This window comes from Ictalurus punctatus, chromosome 1, assembly GCF_001660625.3.
Source record: "Ictalurus punctatus breed USDA103 chromosome 1, Coco_2.0, whole genome shotgun sequence".
In the NCBI taxonomy this organism is placed as follows: Eukaryota; Metazoa; Chordata; class Actinopteri; order Siluriformes; family Ictaluridae; genus Ictalurus; species Ictalurus punctatus.
Genome location: NC_030416.2, coordinates 13,969,750 through 13,992,160, shown reverse-complemented (window position 1 = coordinate 13,992,160; position 22,411 = coordinate 13,969,750). Strand labels below are relative to the sequence as shown.

At 38.4% G+C, this 22,411-nt stretch overlaps 1 protein-coding gene across 2 annotated transcripts; it reads left to right on the top strand.

The window, feature by feature from the left end:
- Window positions 1-2,729: 2,729 nt before the first annotated feature.
- On the top strand, window positions 2,730-19,880 carry abcb5 (ATP-binding cassette, sub-family B (MDR/TAP), member 5). 2 transcript variants are annotated; one of them, XM_017471360.3, is made up of 29 exons: window positions 2,731-2,828; window positions 6,547-6,615; window positions 6,740-6,848; window positions 6,931-6,997; window positions 7,103-7,253; window positions 7,983-8,064; window positions 8,216-8,407; window positions 8,528-8,699; window positions 8,914-9,038; window positions 9,141-9,318; window positions 9,471-9,584; window positions 9,718-9,828; window positions 9,929-10,054; window positions 10,173-10,376; window positions 10,613-10,783; window positions 10,927-11,088; window positions 11,205-11,462; window positions 11,691-11,840; window positions 12,025-12,129; window positions 12,262-12,339; window positions 12,459-12,542; window positions 12,934-13,137; window positions 13,480-13,580; window positions 14,225-14,365; window positions 14,450-14,606; window positions 14,757-14,954; window positions 15,120-15,326; window positions 16,057-16,203; window positions 19,341-19,880. In XM_017471360.3, the coding sequence occupies exons 2-29, from the start codon at window positions 6,573-6,575 to the stop codon at window positions 19,536-19,538; spliced, it is 4,035 nt and encodes a 1,344-aa protein (XP_017326849.1). In that variant the 5' UTR covers window positions 2,731-2,828; window positions 6,547-6,572; the 3' UTR covers window positions 19,539-19,880. The 2 variants fall into 2 exon arrangements, with proteins under 2 accessions (XP_053537275.1, XP_017326849.1); XM_053681300.1 differs by lacking the exons at window positions 12,934-13,137; window positions 13,480-13,580; window positions 14,225-14,365; ... (3 more) ...; window positions 16,057-16,203; window positions 19,341-19,880 and having other exon boundaries at window positions 2,730-2,828; window positions 12,416-12,525.
- Window positions 19,881-22,411: the final 2,531 nt, after the last annotated feature.

The following is a 22,411-nucleotide window of genomic DNA, read 5'->3' as shown; positions in this document are numbered from 1 at the left end:
AAATGCCACTGAATTCAGTTCAATTAAATTCAGTTTTAATTGTATGGCGCTTTAAACAATGGACATTGTCTTAAAGCAGCTTTACAGAAATATATAAACACAGGATACAGATTTTTTAATTCATCTCTATTGAGCAACGGTGACGGTGGCAAGGAAAAACTCCCTAAGATGACATGAGGAAGAAACCTTGAGACAACGAATAGTGTGAAAGTAAAAGAAAGTTCATTATGGTTTTAACATGAAGTCTGTTTGTTGAACTGGTCCACTGTTCACCAAAGGAGACCCGAGTGCAAAACTGCATGTGGTAATTGCAGTCCAAGCGGTACCATCCTAAGCAATCTCCAGGCTGTAGCCTCCAGTTGCTGAGAGCTCCATCCAGAGGTAGGACGGATCAGGCAGGTCCGGAGAGCAGAAAGGGTCAGGATCACTGGCATATCCATAAAATCATGTGTGGCTCGACAGAAGGAGAGAGGGAGAGGGAGGTAAAGAGAGGGAGAGACTATTATGTATGCTTACTATCCCGTAATGGATAAGACTGTGTACTTTGCGTAAAAAAAAGTCTATTCATAGTAAGCTTGAGTAAACAAATATGTTTTCAGCCTAGACTTAAACACTGACACTGTATCTGAGTCCCGAACACTAATTGGAAGGTTGTTCCATAACTGTGGGGCTCTATAAGAGAAAGCTCTTCCCCCTGCTGTAGCCTTCACTATTCGGGGTACTAACAAATAACCTGCACCTTTTTATCTAAGTAGGCATGGCGGATCATAGAAGACCGAAAGTTCGAGAAGACCAAAAGTTCAAAGCATCTCTGTTTGTTTGTACTTAATTTAATATCATATCTTAGTTTTGACAGTTTTACATTGGTCATATCATGGCAAACTCACGACTTACCTGCTCTAACCTGTTTGCCTGATCACCTGGCCACTGCCTGTATTTGTTTGTCTTTTGCTTTTCCCTTTGGATATTATAATCTTCATTAAAGCTCTTAACTGCAATTGCATCCGTCCTAACCTCCATTATGTGACAACATTAATTCTGGGAGAATGTTTAAAGCCAATTTCAAAGGTGTGCATGTAACTCAATATGAATTACACAATTCAGTTTGTTAGCTGATGAACTGTTAAAGGGTGACACTGCAAACTCTATTCAAGCTCAGACTGGTTATACAAGGTTCACCTGAGTTTATTTGTGACACATTATTTCCAGGTAAATCTTAATTTGCTAACAAATGCTACACCTTCATCATGTGAGAGCGATGGCTCCCAGAGGTTACCTGGTGCAAGAATGCTGAGGTGCTCTATTGTATTAGATGCATGAGAAAATATTTAATCATTTTCTGTACAAAGAATACTTTGTTGGTATTTTCTGTACCAGATGAGGGTACTGATGAAAGAGATGTAGAAAGTGACTAGGCCAAAGGCAACATACCTCTTATTTCCTCGAGGTAGAGTTCATTTTGACAATCTCACACAAGAATGAGGGAGAGTTATTCATGATTCCCAATATTATTAAAAATGATCAAAAAATATTATTTTAGAAATATAACCAAATTTAGTAAAAAGTCAGTAGCAAGTTATATAATAACAGTTATGAACTGACTATGAAATAATTTATTTATTATGAAATAGACATTATAATAATTTATGCATGTCAAAAAACCCTGGTCCAGTGGGAACATTATTTCAAAGCTATTTGTTAATTAAATTTTCAAGACTGCACACATCTCATCCTTTTAATTTTACTTGGGTGCTTTAGTGTTAGTTGAATCAAAGCTTACCTCTGTACATAGCAACTCACATGTAACCCTTAAGCATGAATAAGTAGAATATTTTTGGTGATACGATGAAATGATAGTGGCGTCCAAAAAAAGATCGGCATTCCGATCTTTGTTTAATCGTAAACATGCCACTCATCTTTCAACTTCTGCTACAGTTGTACCAAAAGTCAACTAAGTTCATACAGTATACCTTTGTCCCATAGCTGTCTACCAAAATTGTTATTAGTAGCTGGGAATATAATGCCCAATATAAACACATATTGAATGCTAAACTAACACTCAGCAACATACCAAGTTTGATTTATGTACTAAAAAGCTCATACTTAAAATATAATCATAAAATCAACAATAAACATTCTATAAAATGCACCTCAGTTTGTAAACTAGTAGATCAGTTAATACAAAGCATGTACAGGATCTCATTGTCAAAAGGTATTGATCACGAGTGAAGTACAAAAGAATTTTCAAAACATTAGTGCTGTGATTTACCGGAACACTATGAAGACCATCATCTGCAAGTGGAGAAAATAGGACACCACTGTAACATTGTGTAGACTTTTTTATATCCACGGTATGATACTAATTAATGAAATCAATCAACAATTTACTTGAATTGCTTCACTTCTTTGAAAATTGTGCTTAATTTCTTTCTCACTTATAAATTCCTTTAATAATTTACCATGATTTTCTTTTCCATATTTTTACACACATTTTCAGTGAATGCCAGTGATTTGTTTAATAATTATGTAGCAACATGTAATGTGTGTGCTATTTGTTTTTATTCATAGAGTTATACAACTTAGGTGAACCTGTCAGTCATTAAGTCGTCAAGTAGAAATACCAAGCACGAAAATTAGGTAAACATCCTATTCAGGAACAAAGATCACGAGCCTTAAAAAACAGTTCAACTGCATTTTTCAACGCATCACACGTGACGCAGTACAATGTGTCCCTTGGGTGTTGACGTAGCGTAGAATATAAAGCATTTCTAGAAGGAGTCAAAGAAACATTCATGTCGTTCATTAACTTTTTGTGATCACATCATAAGGTAAGTTTTTAAGTACATTTACCATCTTCTTTTCTTTGGTGACAATATTCCTACTACTATTACTCCTAATACTTTTACTACTACTACTACTACTACTACTACTACTACTAAGTTAGCTTATAACCATGATACTCTTATTTGCTGCACCACATTTGCAAATTTGGAAATGTGGTCATTTCCACAAATGTGTTTATTTGATTCGTAACTATTTATATGTAGATCTATTTAAAATCCCTGGACTAAAGAGGAAACGCAAGTTCATGAATGAATATCTAAATATATTGATAAATGAAGTTCTTTGCTTTTTCTGAACAATTAAATGGTGTAGAGGGAATTCATTATGGGAAAATACTGGTGGCAAAATTTTAATGGAAATGTAATATGTAATTTAAAATTCACAGTTCTACATGCAGTTTTAGCTTATAATGAAAACTGAATAATGACATTTGCAGTTGCTTATAGGGTGGTGTGATGTAAACAATAACAGTGTGTCCTGATGTGTATTCCTCTTATAACACAAAAATTGGTCCAGGATTACAATTTTTAATAATTAATTAATAACACATTTTACTTTTTATTGGTCTATAATTATGTTTCATGTTTATAAACAGTTAGATCCTATCACTTATGTTACAGCAGCTATAAACACCAATCTCTCTTTTGAAGTTAATTTAAAAAATGGTTGTATTTATATTATTAGCATATGCATTTTGTCAGAAAACTATGCAGCTGGCAGCAGGACGAAAAACCCGACTTTTCACCCACCACTGAAACGGTCCCCTGTGCAATAAGCCCAACGGTATGATGTTGGCTGCTGCTGCCATAAGCCTCAACAGTCTCTCGTAGAGACTGGAGGGGATGCCCAGATCCAGCCTTAGCTTGTTCAATGTTGATAGGATTGACCCTACACATGTTGGGGATAGAAACGCCCTTATCGTAGTAGAATCCTTTTAACCTGTAGAAAAGTTGTCCTCTTGCATTGGAGAAAGCATTCTTTACTTGAGGCTCAACCTGAGCCCCAAGCCCTTCATGTAGGCGAGAACAACATCTCAATTTTGACTTGCCATTTCCCTGGATTGTACTAGAATTATCCAGTCATCCAGGTAGTTTAGTACATGCACTTTCTAAAAGTGTGAGAGGATAAACTTAGCCTGACGGGAAGCACCTGTTATTCGTATGCGTTGCCTCCAAAAGTAAGCCTCAGGAACTGCCTGTGACTAGGCAATATTTCTATGTGGAAATGTGCGACTTGTAGATCTATCATCACAAACCAGTCCTCAAACTGAGTTTGAGCACCAGCATCTTGAACCTGTAGGCTCTGCTCTGTGCTGACTACTGTGATGAGCACACCTCTGAAGCGGGGAGAGGGGATGGTCGAGCTCTGAACTGGACCCGGTAACCCTTTTCTATGGTTGACAGAACCCATGGAGACACATTTGGCAGTAGTTTCCATGTTGCCAGATGGTCTTTAGTGACGTGAACGTTTCTACATTCTATTGGAGGGAAAGCATCAGATTTTCATTGCCCTATGACAGCTTGCTGACCAGTGAACATTTAAAACTTGGGACAGTGTTGGCTAGGGGAAGCCCTACAGTAGTACTGGGGGCTAAATGCCCTAACAACCTCATGTCCCCTGATACGTCCCTCTGCTACCCCTCAGGACCACTCCTTCTTTGTCTGCTCAGCATTTATGATCATTCTCAGATCAAGCCTATTAGCAGCTGGTGACTGTGGTCACCCGGTTCCCCTGGCTCTCCGCAGCGGGAGGCGGGCCACCACAATCACCTTCTGTGCCTCCCTCACCCTAGCACTGGCCTGGGCTCCACTCGCCGAGGCAAATCCTTACATGGCTTGGATGGCAAAGCCTGCCCCCCTAAATTTTCTACATTTTCAATGGAGAGAGGTACCTTGCAAGTTCCTCCTCCACCATGGACGTTCATTTCCCTCAATAGCCGAATAATCAGTCATGCGTGGTTATAAATACCGCTTATGTATGGTTTTCCCCAGAAGCGTAATATTTTGTCATTCACTTCTGGAAAAAAAAAATGCAGTTTTCTGCAGTGTGAGGGAGATTTATTTTCACTCGGGAGAAAAAAAGCTCACCCAGCCTTATTAATAACTTCAAGTAGCTCTTTAGATGGTCGAGAGCTGCTCTCCGTTTTTGGCACACCCTTCTGGCTCCTCAGAATCCGAGACGTTTTTTTGGTTGGCTTTCCATAGCGGAAGAAGGAGCTCCAAAAATCCGGCGGACAGCTGGACCTTCAAGACAGAGCAAGAGATAGAGCAACGCTCGTCTCCGGCTCCTCTTCCAGATCCTTACAAGATCTGGAAGACCTGAGCCGTCTGGCTGCCTTGGTAGCGGCCGGGGCTCAGATACCCAACTCCCTTTAGCAGAGAAAACAGCGAGTCGCGAGCGGAGCTGGCTGATTGAAAGGCGTTAACAATGCGCACAGTCAGACCTCTCAAGTGCTGCCCTGACCTGCTCCACCCCATCCCTAGACACTTCACACAGAAAGTGTGTCCCACCCGCATGATGAAATGGGAGCAAAGCGTAACACACTTCCTGAATTATATCCCTCTCATACTTTCCACTCTCTCTTTTTTAAGGAACAGAAAAGTAAAAAGTGTCTTTTTGATAAGATAGAGAGAACATGCACATTTTTATTTTTATTTATTTTATTTTTTTTAACGAACGTTACACAAATTACCGTCCTGCAGTCTCGCTAAATATAATAAGGCAGGAGGCTTCTTGTTTTAATGGCGGTTGGCAAACCAGCTAAAGGTGCATTACCACCACCTACTGGACTGTGGGCAGTAGATTGGCAGAAAACAAAATAAATTGGAGAAAAAAAAATTATAAATAAAAATACCAAAACAGTACTACATAAATAAAAGAAAATAAAGAGATAAATAACTATATACTACATATTCCTACTAGATTATTAAAGTCTCTCACTTATCCCAGTATTTTTCAGATAGTTTATTAGGTTGCGGTGCATTTTCCCAGATGTTTTCCCCAGCAAGTTCTCTAGTGTCATGTTTTGTTTTCCAATCTGCATCTCTAGCTCATTTCTTTCCTCCTCATACCTTTTGCAGTCTAACAGAATGTGTTTTACCGTCTCTTGTGTTCTGCAGTGTATGCAGAGTCCAGGGGGGTGCTGCCCTATTCTGTTTAATGCTATATTTAAGCCAGCATGACCTATTCTAAAACACATAATTATCATCTCTTCCTTTGGGTTTCTGCCCTGCCTCACACTCATGCCTACTTGTTTTAGTATAGTATATAGGTGTCGTCCGGTGTCAGCTGTGTCCCAGTATTCCTGCCATATTTTATGGGCGTGTCCCTTTATAATGGTTTTAGGCAGGAGGCGTGGCTCACAGGTGTCGTTTATATACCATGTGAAGCGCTTAATTGCCACGTCACCTGATCACAGCAGGCCTATAAATAAGCATGATGTTCCACAAACTTCAGATGCCAGTCACGCACGAGGGCGCTGCCCACAGGGGGCGCTTATGTAAAGTTGTATGAACTAAAGAACACAAAAAACCATCAAGCTCAGATAATGCTTTGAAGGACCAGTTAAGAATGCTTAAGATAAATATTCTAGTTTAGCAGATTAATAATGAATAGCAATAAAATTGTGCTGATGCATGATTTCCTTATAAAACAGCAGCACTTACTTTTTGAAGTATGTTAATATCTTTTTTTTTTTTAAAGGAAAACATAAATACCATTGTGCAACTATGAGAGAGGATCAGAATGCAGAAGCCCAACCAGACCAACAAGGTATGTTTATTCGACTTTCAGTTTTCATGCACACTGCATGAATCATTTATTATATAAATTGCTGGCTAGTGTCCCATTGGTTTGTACTATCTGGGTTAAAAGAACATACCATTTTTTTTCTCAGATGTGATTCCTGTTGGGCATCTCAACTTGGCCTTCACACAAGATGAGAAACCCCAGTATGAAAACCCAGAGAATCCTCTGCAGGAGGAATCCAAATCAAAGAGCAAGAAGTAAATCAGTGTGTTTTCTTTCTTTTCAAAATGTTTGTTGTAATTGATTTAACATTTGTATTCATTATTACTGTTATTAAAGGAAGAAGAAAAAAAAGTCTGATAAGCCAAAAAAGGAACCGATAAAGACAGTTGGGCTTTTCCAGCTGGTAAGGAAATGTTTGCCTGTTCTGCTTTTGGGTTTGCAAGACACGGATATATAGATATCACTGAATTTGTCACAAATTTCTGCCTTGGTTCATCTGTTATTACAGTTCCGTTATGCCACCTGTCCAGAAATCTTCCTGATGCTGATTTCTCTTCTGTGCGCTGCTATTCATGGTGCTGCACTGCCCATAATGTGTATTGTGTTTGGACAGATGACAGACAGCTTTGTACAAAGTGGACAACAACTCAACGTTACAGGTATTATTACCTCATTGGAAAGATGGTTCAGCAATCCATGTCAATCTTCAACAGTTTAGAAGCACTTACCAATAAGTGATTGGTGTGACAAAACAAAAGAAAATAAAGTAATATTTTATACAGTATGTTTCAGATTATGCCCCATATTGTACAGCTTGTTTGCTTAATCAAGAGTTTATATATACAGATGAGTGACAAGTTAACATTGTGATTCTGTCATGTTGTAGGATATTTGCTGCATGGCTTGAGCACATTTGTTCTCTCAGAGCAATGCGTCAGTGCAAATCAATACAAAGTTGATCCCTTTTTCCCCTATAATGAAAATTTTCTATCCTATTGGGAATGGCCTTTTCTAGGTGGACAGTGTCTCCATAGGGCACCAGGGCTCACTGAATGTTTTGACCAGTGTTAAAATGATATAAATCATATACTATGATTTTCACAGCCACCTGATCTTAACCCAGTTGAACATCTATGAGAGATTTTGGAGCAGTGTGTTAGATAGAGCTCTCCATCACCATCATAACAAACAGCAGATGAGAGACTATATTTTAGAAGTATGGTGATTTTCTTCAATTAGTCACCTATCTGTTTACCTTTTGTCATGTGCCTCCAGTGTTATCGAGAACTGCTGGCTTTCACAGTCCCGATAAATGTCAGCGCACCTTTGTAACATTGAATTATGCAGTCATCATGGGAGTTATTTACCCTCTGCATGAAACTTTCCAGGAAACTTCACCTCTAATGTCACACTGAATCCTTCAGACTGTGTGACTATACCAGGATTTGACATAGAAGCATCAATGACGAGGTGAAGTGCCTTCATTCACCTTCTATGTTCTAATTTTCCTGACAAGTCCACTCTCATTAATTTTTTAATCCTGATCTCAGAATTTCCACTACAATTTTTTCCTCTTTTGCTGAAACTGTACAATTGCACATTTTCTTCTTAAATCTCACAGATATGCTTATTACTTTGTTGCCATTGGGGCTGGGGTCTTACTCGTTGGAACATTCCAAGTCATGCTATTCGTACTGACGGCTACTAGACAGACCAAGCGGATCAGAGAGAAGTACTTCCATGCGATTCTCCATCAGCCAATGGCATGGTTCGACACACATCCCATTGGAGAACTTAACACTCGACTCACAGAGTATGTTATGATTAGGCCCATTTTTCATAAACAATTTAATTTCTCACACTGTTGAATATTTTAAAAGCTTAATGTAACATAACTGCTTTCTCTTCAATATGACCATTCTCTTTTTGACAGTGACATAAACACAATCAATGATGGCCTGGGAGACAAGATCTGTGTATTTGTGCAGTTCTTCTGCAGATTTATTGCAGGTTTAATTATTGGATTTGTTTTCGGCTGGAAGTTGACTCTGGTCATTCTGGCAGTGAGTCCACTGCTGGCAGGTTCAGCTGCTGTATGGTCTAAAGTATGTATAGTTTGCAACTGGGAAATCTTAGGAATCATAGAACATTCTTGTTCATTATGTTCAATGTTCATAATTTTGCCATCCAGGAATGATGCATGCCAATGCTAAGATTATATTTTTTATATTAATTATTTTATTAACCTTTTATAAGGTGTGCCAATTTCACTAACATGACAGTATATAATTTTTATAATTATGATTTCTTCCCACAAAGGTTCTTGGCAGTCTTACAAGTAGAGAGCTGACAGCCTATGCTAAAGCAGGAGCTGTGGCTGAGGAGATACTTGTGGCCATTAGAACAGTTGTTGCGTTCAATGGCCAAAAGAAAGCTCTGCAAAGGTAAGGACATGTTGCATATTCTCTAGTGTTCAAAGGTTAGTGTAAAGCTGAAAAAAGCACACTCTTCAAAATATCAATGAAAGATAATTTTATGTATTCTAGGTATGAAACTAACTTGGAGGATGCAAAGAACTTTGGAGTGAGGAAAGCAATTACCACAAATGTGTCACTGGGCATAACACAGTTCTTCATATTAGGAACATATGCTCTGGCGTTCTGGTATGGCACAAAACTCGCTGTGGATGAACCAGATAACTACTCAATTGGAAGAGTTCTCACTGTGAGTTTGGAATGTGTCACAGCACACACTAGACATGTCTGATTTACAGTGTTCTACTGTAATAGCATATTAAGATGGTTGGCCCACATAGTAATGTGCATGTTGCTGGCATCTCATGTTTATCTTGTGTAAAAAATTGTTTCTGTCCGTAGGTCTTTTTCTCAGTGATGATTGGTGCATTCTCTCTGGGTCAGGGAGCTCCCAACTTGGAGAGTATTGCTACTGCCCGTGGTGCTGCATATCCCATCTACGAAACCATTGATATGGTAATGACTTTCTCTTTTTTTCTTGAAACCTTTTAATTAGTTGGTAAATTATATGATCAGCTATGTATGAATAAATAATTGTGTATCAGTGTACAACAATGAGACTTGCTTAGTTCTTCATTTGCTGTCATAGCCTCGTCCCATTGACAGCAGTTCAAAGGAAGGACACAAACCAGACCGTGTGATAGGTGACATTGAATTCAAAAACATTCATTTCAGTTACCCTTCCAGAAAGGATGTGAAGGTAATCAATGTGACATTTTAATAGATTTCTTATTGAAAAGAGGTGGTAATATTCCTCTTCTTAACATATGTGTGTGTATATATATTCTGTCCTATCATAGATTTTGCAGGGAATGAGCCTGAAAGTCCCCCATGGAAAGACAATTGCTCTGGTGGGGGCCAGCGGTTGTGGTAAGAGCACCACCATTCAACTGCTGCAACGGTTTTATGATCCAGATCAAGGAGAGGTAAGTATGCTGAATTCAGGGTGCTAATGACTAAAGGTCTCTTGGAAATTGAGCATTAAGGCCTCTGTGGTTGGTTACTTGTTTGTTACTTGCTCTGACTAGGGCATCTATGTTGCAGGTCATGCTGGATGGTCAAGATATCCGCACTCTGAATGTGCGTTGGCTGAGAGAAAATATGGGCATTGTGAGCCAGGAGCCTGTACTCTTTGGCAACACAATTGCTGAGAACATTCGCTATGGTCGTGAGGATGCCACTGATGAGGACATTGAACGGGCTGTGAGAGAGGCCAATGCCTATGAATTCATCTCCAAACTACCAGAGGTAAGAGTTGTGGATTTCTTACTCTATGACCAAAATGACATAGTGGAGTCAAAACCTGGTATTTGCATGATGTGTATTACCAAATAAATCTTGCATGAGAGGCCTCTGTGATCTGTTTCAAAACAAAGAAACAGAACAGGTAGCTAGAACTTTAAACTGCTAAGGCAAGTTTATACATAATTATTCAAGTTTTAATTGAAGACCACATAAATATTTGACTTGCTTTTCTGAGGCAGAAACTGAACACCATGGTGGGAGAGCGTGGGGCTCAATTGAGTGGTGGACAGAAACAGAGGATCGCCATTGCTCGTGCTTTGGTCAAAAATCCCCAAATCCTCTTGCTGGATGAAGCTACATCAGCCTTGGATACGCAAAGTGAAGCTATTGTCCAGGCTGCTTTAGATAAGGTAATACAAATAAAAGCACCACATACAACTTGGATCAATGTTTATGCATATAAATGATTAGTCACTGCTTCCTGATTCACTGATTTCCTGATTACATGATGAAGTAGCTGATGCACAACTTATCTGCTTATGTTGCTTACTAGGCAAGAGCAGGCCGAACAACCATAGTGATTGCTCACCGGCTGTCCACAATCCGTTCTGCTGATATAATTGCTGGCTTCAAAGATGGTCAGGTGGTGGAGCACGGCACTCACAGAGAACTCATGAGCAAGAAAGGAGTCTATTATGCTCTTGTCACACAACAGGTACTCTTGCAGCTACCCCTCAATAGTCTGACTAGACAGTTAAGTATAATAAATGTAAAGGAAACTCTGTCCTTTATTGTTGTCTCTGAACTTTTATATTTATCTATGGTATATAGTCACAGGGTAGACCAGACGATGACTATGATGTTGATGATGATGATGATGATGATGATAATGATGAGTATGACGATGAAGGAGAAACATGTGAGGAATTATCTGACAATCCTGACGACTTGATGGAAGTCACAACAGAAAATGGTGGATTTGAGAGAAATTCAATAAGACGTAGCATAGCACTTCAAAGGAGATCATCAAAAAGGAGATCAATGCAGAAAAAGAAGTCAAAAAAGTCCAAATCTAAGAAGGAGAAGAAGGTACAATGTGTAAAACAATAGCCTTGGATATTTAAATAGTAAAGTACTACAAAGTAATCTCACAGTTAAGCCAGAGTTTGTCATGCACTTGTCATGACTTATTTTTCAATATTGTTATACAGATATAACCATAAAATGAAATTATTGTATGAATGACTACATAACTTTAAATACAATGTAACCATACAACTGCAGTTTTACTATTAAACATATTCATCTCTTTATCAGGAGAAAGAAAAGGTTACAGATGTCCCTTTCACCAGGATTCTGGCTATGAACAAACCTGAGTGGGCCTACCTGGTGGTGGGTATACTGGCCAGCACTGTGGGAGGAGCTGTCTACCCTTGTTTGGCTATCCTCTTTGCCAAAATCATTGGTGTGAGTAGCTGTCCTTCCTTGTGTTTGCTACTTGTCAGATTTGTTCTTTGTATGCATGTGACTCATGCACAGATTGGTCCAAGGGCACATTTTTACCCTTTTAATGACAGCTTTGGTTGCAGCCTTAAAAAATAAATAAATAAATAAATAAATAAAAATTTCCATGAACTTGCTTTATGTGTAGGTATTTGCTGAGCCTGACCCTGAGTTGAAGCGGCAGAAGACTTTGATGTTCTCTCTTCTGTTCCTTGTCCTTGGAGTTGTGTCATTTATCACCTATTTATTACAGGTCACTTGAATGAATACCATCTCTCACATAACCCACTTAATTATTTCAAACTTTAGATGTTTTCTCTTGTTTTTACTTACTATTCACATTTTTATTCTTGCCAATTTTAAATACTGAAGTCACTACTTCCAGGGTTTCATGTTTGGCAAGTCTGGAGAAATTTTAACTATGAGGCTGAGGAGTCAGGCATTTAAAGCCATTTTGAGACAGGTATGCCAATGCTTTTAGATATTACTAGTAGATAAAATGATGTGAGTGATCTTTGTCATGCTTAATTTTAGTGAAGAAACTACTTTGTCTCCCTTGCAAACTTGATGGCATTTTTGTAGGAGATTGGCTGGTTTGATGACCACAAAAATGCAGTGGGAGTCCTAACCACTAAATTAGCAACAGAGGCATCATTGGTTAAAGGGGTAAGTGATTTGCCATCATAAGTCTTTGTAACCTTGTCCTTGGCTTATTATTCAGTTATAATAACACTTAAAATGGGTTATTTAGTATCTACTATGAATTGGTGAGTAACTACAGTAAAACTAAAAGGAAAGGTAGTGATAAATGATGATATTAAGTGAAGAATGTAAGTCTGGACTCATTGGTTTCTGGGAGCTTCAGGGGTCAGTTTTTTTTTTTTTGTATACAATTTTATAGTTGAATACTTGTATATTTGCACAAGCATTTATATGATGTGCTGGCAAATTGTCACATCTGCTTGGTGTCATGGTTAAATATAAATAATATAATATAAGTATAAGTAAAAAAATATGTTCACTCCCACAATTCTCTTTCTCTTAATTTTTCTCTCAGGCATCAGGATACAGACTGGGCTTGACCAGCAATGCTATTTGTTCCCTAGGCATTGCTGTGATCATAGCTTTCATTTCTTGCTGGCAACTTACCCTTCTAATCCTTGCTTTTATACCATTCATCATTGGGTCCCATTTCATCCAGATGAGAGCTCTGGGTGGTCATGCCTCCAAAGATCAGAGTGCACTAGAGATGTCTGGCAAGGTCTCTTTATATTATTGTATTATTATAAGACTACTAAAATGAATTGAGTAACATTTTAAACAGCTAAATCATTCATTTCACACTACTAACTGAACTATAGGATATGGTTCTTTTTTGCCCCTTAGCAGATGTTGCAACTTTCACAATGGTGTGTGTTAGGTTTTAGTATTATCCTAATGTTGGCATTTTTTTTTTATTTTTGTAAGACATGAATGCAAACATTTTTACTTCCAAGCAAATATAATTTAAAGGGCCACATCTTGCACAGTGAGGTTTTTTATTGGTCAGGAAAATATGGCACTGTTAATAAACCACCACTTTCCCTAATGCTTATGTTAACAGATATCCACAGAAGCTGTCGAAAACTTCAAGACCGTTGTTGCATTAACAAAAGAAGAGACCTTCTTCCAAAAGTTTAACGACAGCCTAAGTGAACCATATCGGTACATCTTATAGTACTCATTTTCTCAGTGCATTTATTTACAGAACAAATTAAATAATAAAATTGACTCATTTGATATATACAGACAGGTGACAAATTAAGGGGGAATAAAAACTACACAAAGTGTCAGTAAGGTTTTGGGCCACCAGAACAGCTTCATTGTTCCTTTGAATAGATACAAGTCTCTGGAACAGTACTGGAGGGATGAACCATTCTTCCCAAGGATATTCTCTCAATTATGATGATGGTAGTGAATCCAAAATGGTCCAACACAGATCCAAAATCTCCCACGTGTTCAATTGGACTGAAATGTGGTGTCTGGGAACATCATAGCAAATGATTTACACTTTTTTTTTTTAACTCATCAAACCATTCACTGAGCTCTTGTGCACTGTGGATTGGGGACATCTTGGAGGAGACCACTCCTATCAGGATAGAAATGTTTCCTTATGGGATAAAGCTTATCTTATCAAAGCTTAATAACTTTACAGTGATTCTTCCCTCTTGGAGTATGTGGACCCAACCCATGCCAGCAAAATGCCACTGACAGCAAAACAGACACCAGTTTTTGCTTTAATTTGTCAAGTCTGTATTTGATAAACATTCATTTTAATGTCTGATTTCACAAATGTGCTTTGTTTTAAGGTCTCAAATATGTAAAGCACCCATCTATGGACTCACCTTTGCACTTTCTCAAGCAATTCCTTACTTTGTTAATGCTGCAGTCTTCCGTTTTGGCTCCTGGCTGATTGCACACTGCTACACTAAATATGAGAACGTTTTCCTGTAAGCACAATTTGGAAACTATATCATGTCAGCTAGACTTTTGGGCTCCAGCCTTCACACAACACTTATCAATTTTTTCATCAGGGTGTTTTCTGTTATTATCTTTGCGGCCATGAGTGTCGGCCAGTCCTCATCATTTGCCCCAGACTTTGCCAAAGCTAAAGCTGCAGCTGGGAGAATCTTAGACTTACTTGGGCAAACACCCGAGATTGACATCTACAATGAGGCAGGAGACAAACCAGTAAGTGATGGACCTTGCCTTTGACTCACTATTAGGATCCAAACCCCATTATATCCCTTATTATATTACTTTATTAGAGCATTATCAGCTCAGACCTTCTGCTGTATAGTCTTTATATATGTCATGATTGAGTTCCTGCTCTTCTTTCAGACAAACTGTAAGGGAGACCTAGATTTCTGTGATCTGCATTTCTCATACCCAACACGTCCAAGTTCAAAGATTCTGCAAGGCCTAAATGTGTCAGTGGCTCAAGGGCAGACGTTGGCACTGGTGGGAGGCAGTGGCTGTGGGAAAAGCACCTTAATCCAGTTGTTGGAACGGTTCTACAACACTGCCAGTGGGCATGTGGTGCGTTAGGATCACAGAAGTACTTTTGCAGTGTTTATACTCAGAATTACCCAGCCAGTCATATCAGACATGAGCGTCTGTATAATCTAATACATATGACTATTTCTGATGAAAAGATATTAGGTGCTGTTAAACTGTTGTATTTCTTACTGCATTTTCTTGCAGTTAATGGATGGGGTGGACACAAAGAAATTGAACCTTGCTTGGCTGCGCTCTCAGCTTGGTCTGGTCTCTCAGGAACCAATCCTGTTTGATTGCACCATTGCTGAGAACATCCAATATGGCGACAACAGCCGTGTGGTCAGCCAGGCAGAGATTGAGGAGGCTGCTACGAATGCCAATATCCATGACTTTATTCTTGGCCTGCCAGAGGTAAATTTTTGTTTTTAATTGTAGCGTCCGTTCTCTAACTGAACTAAATGATTTTTATTACTATAAAAAAGCAAAACAGTAGTGGCGGTGCCACAGTGGGCAAGTGGTGTAATCGGTGGGTGGCCCCAACACCGGTAGCAGTAGTAACACCGACTATCGCAGCAAGCCTATTGTGATGTTAAAAACTTCTGTAACTTCACTGAAAGGTCTCCACCCCTTTTTCTTAGTACTCAATATTCATTCCAACCAGAAAAAGTGTACATTCAAGAAACATTCCAAGCATCATAAAACGTCTTTCATAGGCATAATATATATATGCATTTGCAATGACGTACACTATATGGTTAAATATGTGGACACATGATCAATCACACCCATATGTTCATGTTGAACATCCTATTCCAGATTTAGTCCCCCATATAATAAGCTCCACTCTTCTTGGAAGACTTTTAACCAGATTTTGGAACATGGCTGTGGGGAATTGACACATGGACATTGCAATGCTGAAACGGGCTTGGGCCCCGTAGTTCCAGTGCTACAACAAATACATTCTACAAAATTGTGTGCTTTAAACTTTGTGCAACAGTTTGGAGAAGACCCTACGTATGGTTGTGGTGATAATGTCCACAAACATTTGGCCACATAGTGTATCTTTTAAAGCTGTACATTTCACATTTAAACAGTTTTTACTTGATTATTCTCATGACCAGAATATTGCATATAATTTTAGAAATACAATACACGCGTTGGTGATAAAGGCGCTCAGTTGTCTGGTGGGCAGAAACAGAGGATAGCAATTGCTCGAGCTTTGGTCCGACAACCTAAAGTGCTGCTACTGGATGAAGCAACTTCAGCCTTGGACACGGAGAGTGAAAAGGTTAGTGAAAGGTTCCTGGTTGTCTTTGTCATACTTCTTATTCAATGTTGTATTTACAATGTATTATACATCCAGCAAAGTTTTAATGTCCAACCCCAACTCAGAAAAAGTTGGGACAGTTTGGAAAATGCAAAAAACAAGTTATTTGAAAATTCAGTTCACCCTGTACTATATTGAAAACACATTATTTGATGCACTTTGAATGTAATTTATTTTTGAAAATATACTCATTACTAATCTGATGACTGCAAAACATTCCTAATACGTTGGGACAGTTTACCACTGTGTATCATCAGCTTTTATTTTAGTAACACTTAACATACAAGTTGGTTAAGTTTAGCAAGCAGAATTTTCCCCATTCATCCATTATGCATTTCTTCAGCTGGGCAACTGTACAGGTCCTTCGTTGCCTTATTTTGCACTTCATAATGTGGCACACATTCTCAAGACAGGTCAGGACTGCAGGCAGGCCATGCTAGTGCCCACACTCTCTTCTTACACAACCATGTGCTTGTAATCCAGGCAGAAAGTGGTTTGGTATTTTCCTGCTCTAGATGGCAGCATATGTTTCTCCAAAATGTGTACATATCTTTCTGCATTAATGATGCCCTCACAGATGTGCAGGTTACCCATGTCATGGGCACTGACACACCCCCATACCATGACAGATACTGCCTTCTGGACCTGACTCTGATAACAGCTTGGATGCTCCTTTTCCTCTTTGGCCCAGAGAACACAATTTTTTTTGTCCAAAAACTATTTGAAATGTTGACTCGTCAGACCACAAAACACGATTCCACTGTGGTACTGTCCATCTCAGATGAGACCGAGCCCAGAGAACTGGGTGGTGCTTCTGGACAGTGTTGATGTATGGCTTCTGCTTTGCATAGTGAAGCCTTAACTTGCATCTGTGGATGCAGTGGGGAATGGCGTTGACTGACAAAGTTTTACCAAAGTATTCCCGAGCCCGTCAGAATATCCGTTACAGACTCATGATGGTTTTTAAGACGGTGACGTCTGAGGGATCTGAGATCATGCACATTCAGAAGTGGTTTTCGGCCTTGTCTTTTACACTCTGTGATTTGACCAGTTTCCTTGAACATTTTAATTATATTGTGCATTGTAGAAGGTGAAATGCCCAAAATCCTTTCAATTTGTCTCTGCGGAATGTTACTCTCAAAGTGATTCTATTATTTGCTGACGCATCTGTTGGTAGATTGGCGAGCCTCGACCCATCCTGGCTCTTGAAGGACTAGGCCTTTTATGAAGGCTCCTTATATACTATGATTAAATGATTGCCTCACCTGTTTCATGTCACCTTCTTATTTCAACTTCTCACATGGCTATTGGTCCTAAATTGCCAACTTTTTTGGAACATGGTGCATGCATCAATTTCAAAATAAACGTTTATCTTCAAAAAAAAACTATGCAGTTGTTTGGATAAAACATCAAATACCTTGTCTTTATGTTTTTTTTGTTCAAATTAAAGTCAAAGTACATTTACAAATCACTCCTCTTTGGTTTTCATTAGCATTTTCCATACGGTCCCAAATTTTTTTTGGAATTGGGGTAGTAAAAGTTTTGACTGAAAAAAGATGGCACTGATGAGGAAAGAAGCAGAAACCAGAAAGCATTATAAAGCCAATTATGTGCGCTTTGGTTACCAAACACACTTACAGAACAAACAGTCTTGGTGGTTATCCACAGAACTAGTCCACTGAAAACTGGTGGGGGTAACAAACCCCCCAGACTTCCACAGGATGGTAAACACAAACAAACCACATGCCTTTATAACACCTACTGGTGCAGACAAGAAGACAACTTTTTTTTTGTTATTTTTTTTGTTATTTTTTTTTTTTACTCACAAACACTTAATCTAACAAAACAGACAGTAAACACACACACAATGGGCAGATGTGAAGGTTCATTGGTATGCAAGTGAATGCTCACTTTGAGAAGTCAGTGATGCTACTGTATGTTAAATCACTACTTAAAATCCCTTTGAACAAGATTAGCATACCACTCAAGCAGAATGAACACAAGAGCACAAGCAGGGACAATCAGAATTGTAGCTCCCAAAAAAAGGCTAAATGTGTATGTAAAGTGCAAGTGGAAAGAGTTACTTTGTAAAAGATCCTTTGTCATTTATTCTTGGTCATCATCCGGGGTATTTATATTCTTTAAAAATGTTTGTATTTATTTATTTATTTTTACATCTTAGTGTTTACTTTGACTGCATATTTTAAATTAACGAATATCCATAGCTGTTCAGGGACAGGTTAATTACAGGTTCTATATAATGTGACGGAGCTGGTATTTACGCCAATAACGTGGGAGCTTTACAAAGTTAGTGGATCTCTTTAAAATTTGGTCCTCTAACAATTTGCCTGTACAAAATAAAGTATGCACTCTTGCAATAAATAAGCACTTAAAATATTTTTTACTTTTGCATGACCACAGACGATGTTGAAATAAACAGGAACATTGTTTCTTTCACTGAATTGAATTTAAAAATTCATTGCATAATTTTCTAGTGAAAGTCCACTTTAATCTGGCTTTCAGTTTCCAGTTGTATTGTACACCATGTATGGGTAGTAATTGTTGCTAAAAATCTATAAGTGCCTACATGTTATCTTATGATGCAATTGAATTCATGCCTTGGTCATATAAAATAGTTAGAGGTATGTCATTTGGCAGCAAAAATCAGCGTTGAAGATACCAGTAATACAGAATCAAGTCCTGCAATTTTGATCAGTTTGTGGTCATGTCAACTTGCATTACTAATTCATATGATTACTGGAAATTTGGAAGAGCTTTCTCTACAGAAACTGTGTGATTCAATGCCCACATTATGACGAGCAGCGTTGCAATGTAAAGGATGGCATACTACATAAAACATTGAAATCTGACCTTTAGTTAAATCAGTATCAAGTGTCCAAATACTTATATATATATAATAAAAATAATAATAATATAATATAAAAATTTACATTTTAAAATGTCAAAGTATTTTTTGCAGCCTGTGTGAAACACAGTTCTCCAACGTGGCACTGTAGATAATTTAGCGGGTTTTATTAATGCCCAGAGATTCATGATGAGAACCATTTTCTTATAACTGTCCCCTCTTTGTGGTCTAGATTGTGCAGAAAGCTCTGGATGATGCTCGACAGGGCCGCACGTGCATAGTCATCGCTCACCGGCTGACCACTATCCAGAATGCGGACATCATTGCAGTCATTCAGAATGGCACGGTGGTTGAGAAAGGCACACACAGCCAGCTAATTGCCCAACAAGGAGCGTACTATGCCCTTGTAAATGCCCAAATCTCCCATTAATGGTCACTGTATTTTCCTAAGCATTTGTGTGTTATGCAAAGTTCTAGTATATGTAGCAGAATTTTACACACAGCTCCATGTATGGAGCATTTTTTATTACTATTATATCCTATGCCATTTGTTACTTGTTTATTTATCTTGTAATTGTAACTAAATGTATCCTGTTTTTTTTTTTTTTGTAGAACTTTGTACAAAAAACACAATATATGGTTTTAATGTAATCAGTATAAACAATATTTGGTTTATATTTAACTAAATGCTTTTAATGATTTAAATTTAGAAATTGATGAATGTTGAAAGAATAAAGGAAAGGAATAAAGGTGCATAGCATCTTATTTCTAACATACTTGTCCCATGTTTCTTTGCAATGAAGTCTTTAGTTTTTTAAAAGGTATGTTGTACTACATGGTTAAGATTGTGGAAGAATGCAAGTAACCTGCACAGAGCCCTGACCTCAACCCCACTGAACATCTGAATGATGAACTGGAATTCAATGGTGCCCCAAACCCTCCTAAACCAAAACCGGTGCCTGACCTCACTAATATTCTTGCGGCAGAAAATCCCACAGCCACATTCCAAAATCCGGAGGAAAGCCATCCTTGAAGAGTGGTGGCTGTTATAACAGCAATGTAGGGACCAATTTTGAATGGAATTTTCAGCAAGAACATACCAGTATGATAGTCAGGTGTCCACATACATTTGGTCATATATGAATTTAATGAAAGAATATCCAAAGCATGCTAATTGTTTATTCTGTATCCATCTCAATATATGAATTTTTGGCAAGTCTGTAAATGTGCAAAATTATTTGGGAATTTATGATCGATTTTTATTTAGTTTTTGTAAATATGATTATACAGAGCATTAATAATACTTTACAGTATAAAGTAGCTTGTTATATATATATATATATTTTTTTTTTTTGTAAATGATGCTTCAGGCAGCCATTTGGTTTTGTGAATAAGACTTGGCTTGGACTGAAATCATGCTAGAGATGAGAAATACTGTAGACAATAGCACTTGCTCACCTACAAGACCTTATCTGGAACATCACCCCCCTACCTCAACTCTCTCCTGAAGGCTTATGTTCCCTCACACAATCTGCGATCGATTAGCGCCCGATGCTTAGTAGTTCCTACTCAGCATGGATCAAGGTCCCTTTCCAGAACCTTCAAACTAACTGTTCCTCAGTGGTGGAATGAACTTCCAACTTCAATCCGGACCACAGAATCTCTCACCATCTTCAAAAAACAACTAAAGACCCACCTCTTCCATGAACACCTAACCAACTCATAATTTTTTTATTTTTTTTAATTAAAAAATTTGCACTTATACCTCCACTCTGTGCACTTTGCTTCTTCTGGAACTTATTAATAGATCTTGTATGGTAGCACTACTTGTGTTGTTCTCTGCTTGATATATCGCTTTGCCTGTATTTTTCTCATTTGTAAGTCGCTTTGGATAAAAGCGTCTGCTAAATGAATAAATGTAAGTGTAGTTTTAATCAGATAACTTGTCAGCATAAAGAAAAGACAGAGCCTCATCCTCAAGAGTTTACATAGAGAATGCACCTCAATATTCAGTGTGGTGACCTTAGAACATCATTAAATGGCCTCTGGTTTGTCTGGATATAATTTTGAATGATCAAAATATGGATATAAATTTTTGTAATCGTAATTGGCCATTGGACACTTGCAATAAGAAAATGCAGCCTAAATGTGTGAGTTTTGCTCACATTTCCACACACGTTTCAGTGGTTTCATTTGTACTAGAACCCTTAAGGCTTCTTAGGTCATTCCTCTGGGGGGAACCATATACAGTACTGTGAAAAAGTATTTACTCCATCCTGTTTTCTTCTGATTTTGTGTATTCATCCATCCATTTTCTGTACCGCTTATGCTTACTGGGTCGCAAGGAACCTGGAGCGTTATCCCAGGGAGCATGGGGCACAAGGTGGGGTACACCAATCCATTTCAAGGCACAATCACACACACATTCCCACACCCATTAATACATTACGGACACTTTTGGACATGCCAATCAGCCTACAATGCATATCGTTGGACTGGGGGAGGAAACTGGACTATCCAGAGAAACCCGCGAAGCACGGGAAGAACATGCAAAATCTACACACACAAGGCCGTGGCAGGAATTGAACTCTTGGCCCTGGAGGTGTAAGGCAAACGTGCTGACCACAAAGCCACCATGCCCCCAATTTTTGTGTATATCTCATACTAAATAGTTTTAGATTTTCAAACAAAATGCAACATAAAACAAAGGCAACCTCAGTAAACACATTGTACAGTTTTTTTTAAAATTATTATTATTGAAGCAACAAAAGGTTATCCAACACCTATCACCCATGTGAAGAACTATTTGCCCCCTAAAACTTCTAAAATCTGGTTGTGCCACCTTTAGCAGCAATAACTGCAACCAAATGCTTCTAATAACTGGAGATCAGTCTTTTTCAGCGCTGTGGTGGAATTGTGGCCCACTCGTCTTTGCAGAACTGCTTTAGTTCAGCCACATTGGAGGGTTTTTGAGCAGTTTTAGGATCAGCATCCTAATTGGTTCAAGACTTTAACTAGGCCACTCCAAAATTTTAATGTAGCTTTTTTTGAGCTATTCAGAGGTGAACCTACTCCTAGGCTTTGGATCAATGTCTTGCTGCATAATCCAGTTGCGCTTGACTTTCAATTTATGGACAGAAGACCTGACGTTCTCCTTTAGGATTCTTGGTAGAGAGCAGAATTCATATTTCCCTCAATTAATGCAAGTTGCACAGGCCCTGAAGTAGCAAAGCACCCCCACACCATCACAATTCCACCACCATGCTTGACTATAGGTATGATGTTCTTTTTGTGGAATTTGGT

Bases quoted from the DNA above. Each gene is read 5' to 3' on its own strand.
- abcb5 (XM_017471360.3), top strand. From the start codon at position 6,573: ATGAGAGAGGATCAGAATGCAGAAGCCCAACCAGACCAACAAG. The intron at 9,319-9,470 runs GTGAGTTTGGAA...TTCTGTCCGTAG, and splicing joins CAATTGGAAGAGTTCTCACT to GTCTTTTTCTCAGTGATGAT. The intron at 10,784-10,926 runs GTAATACAAATA...GTTGCTTACTAG, and splicing joins TCCAGGCTGCTTTAGATAAG to GCAAGAGCAGGCCGAACAAC.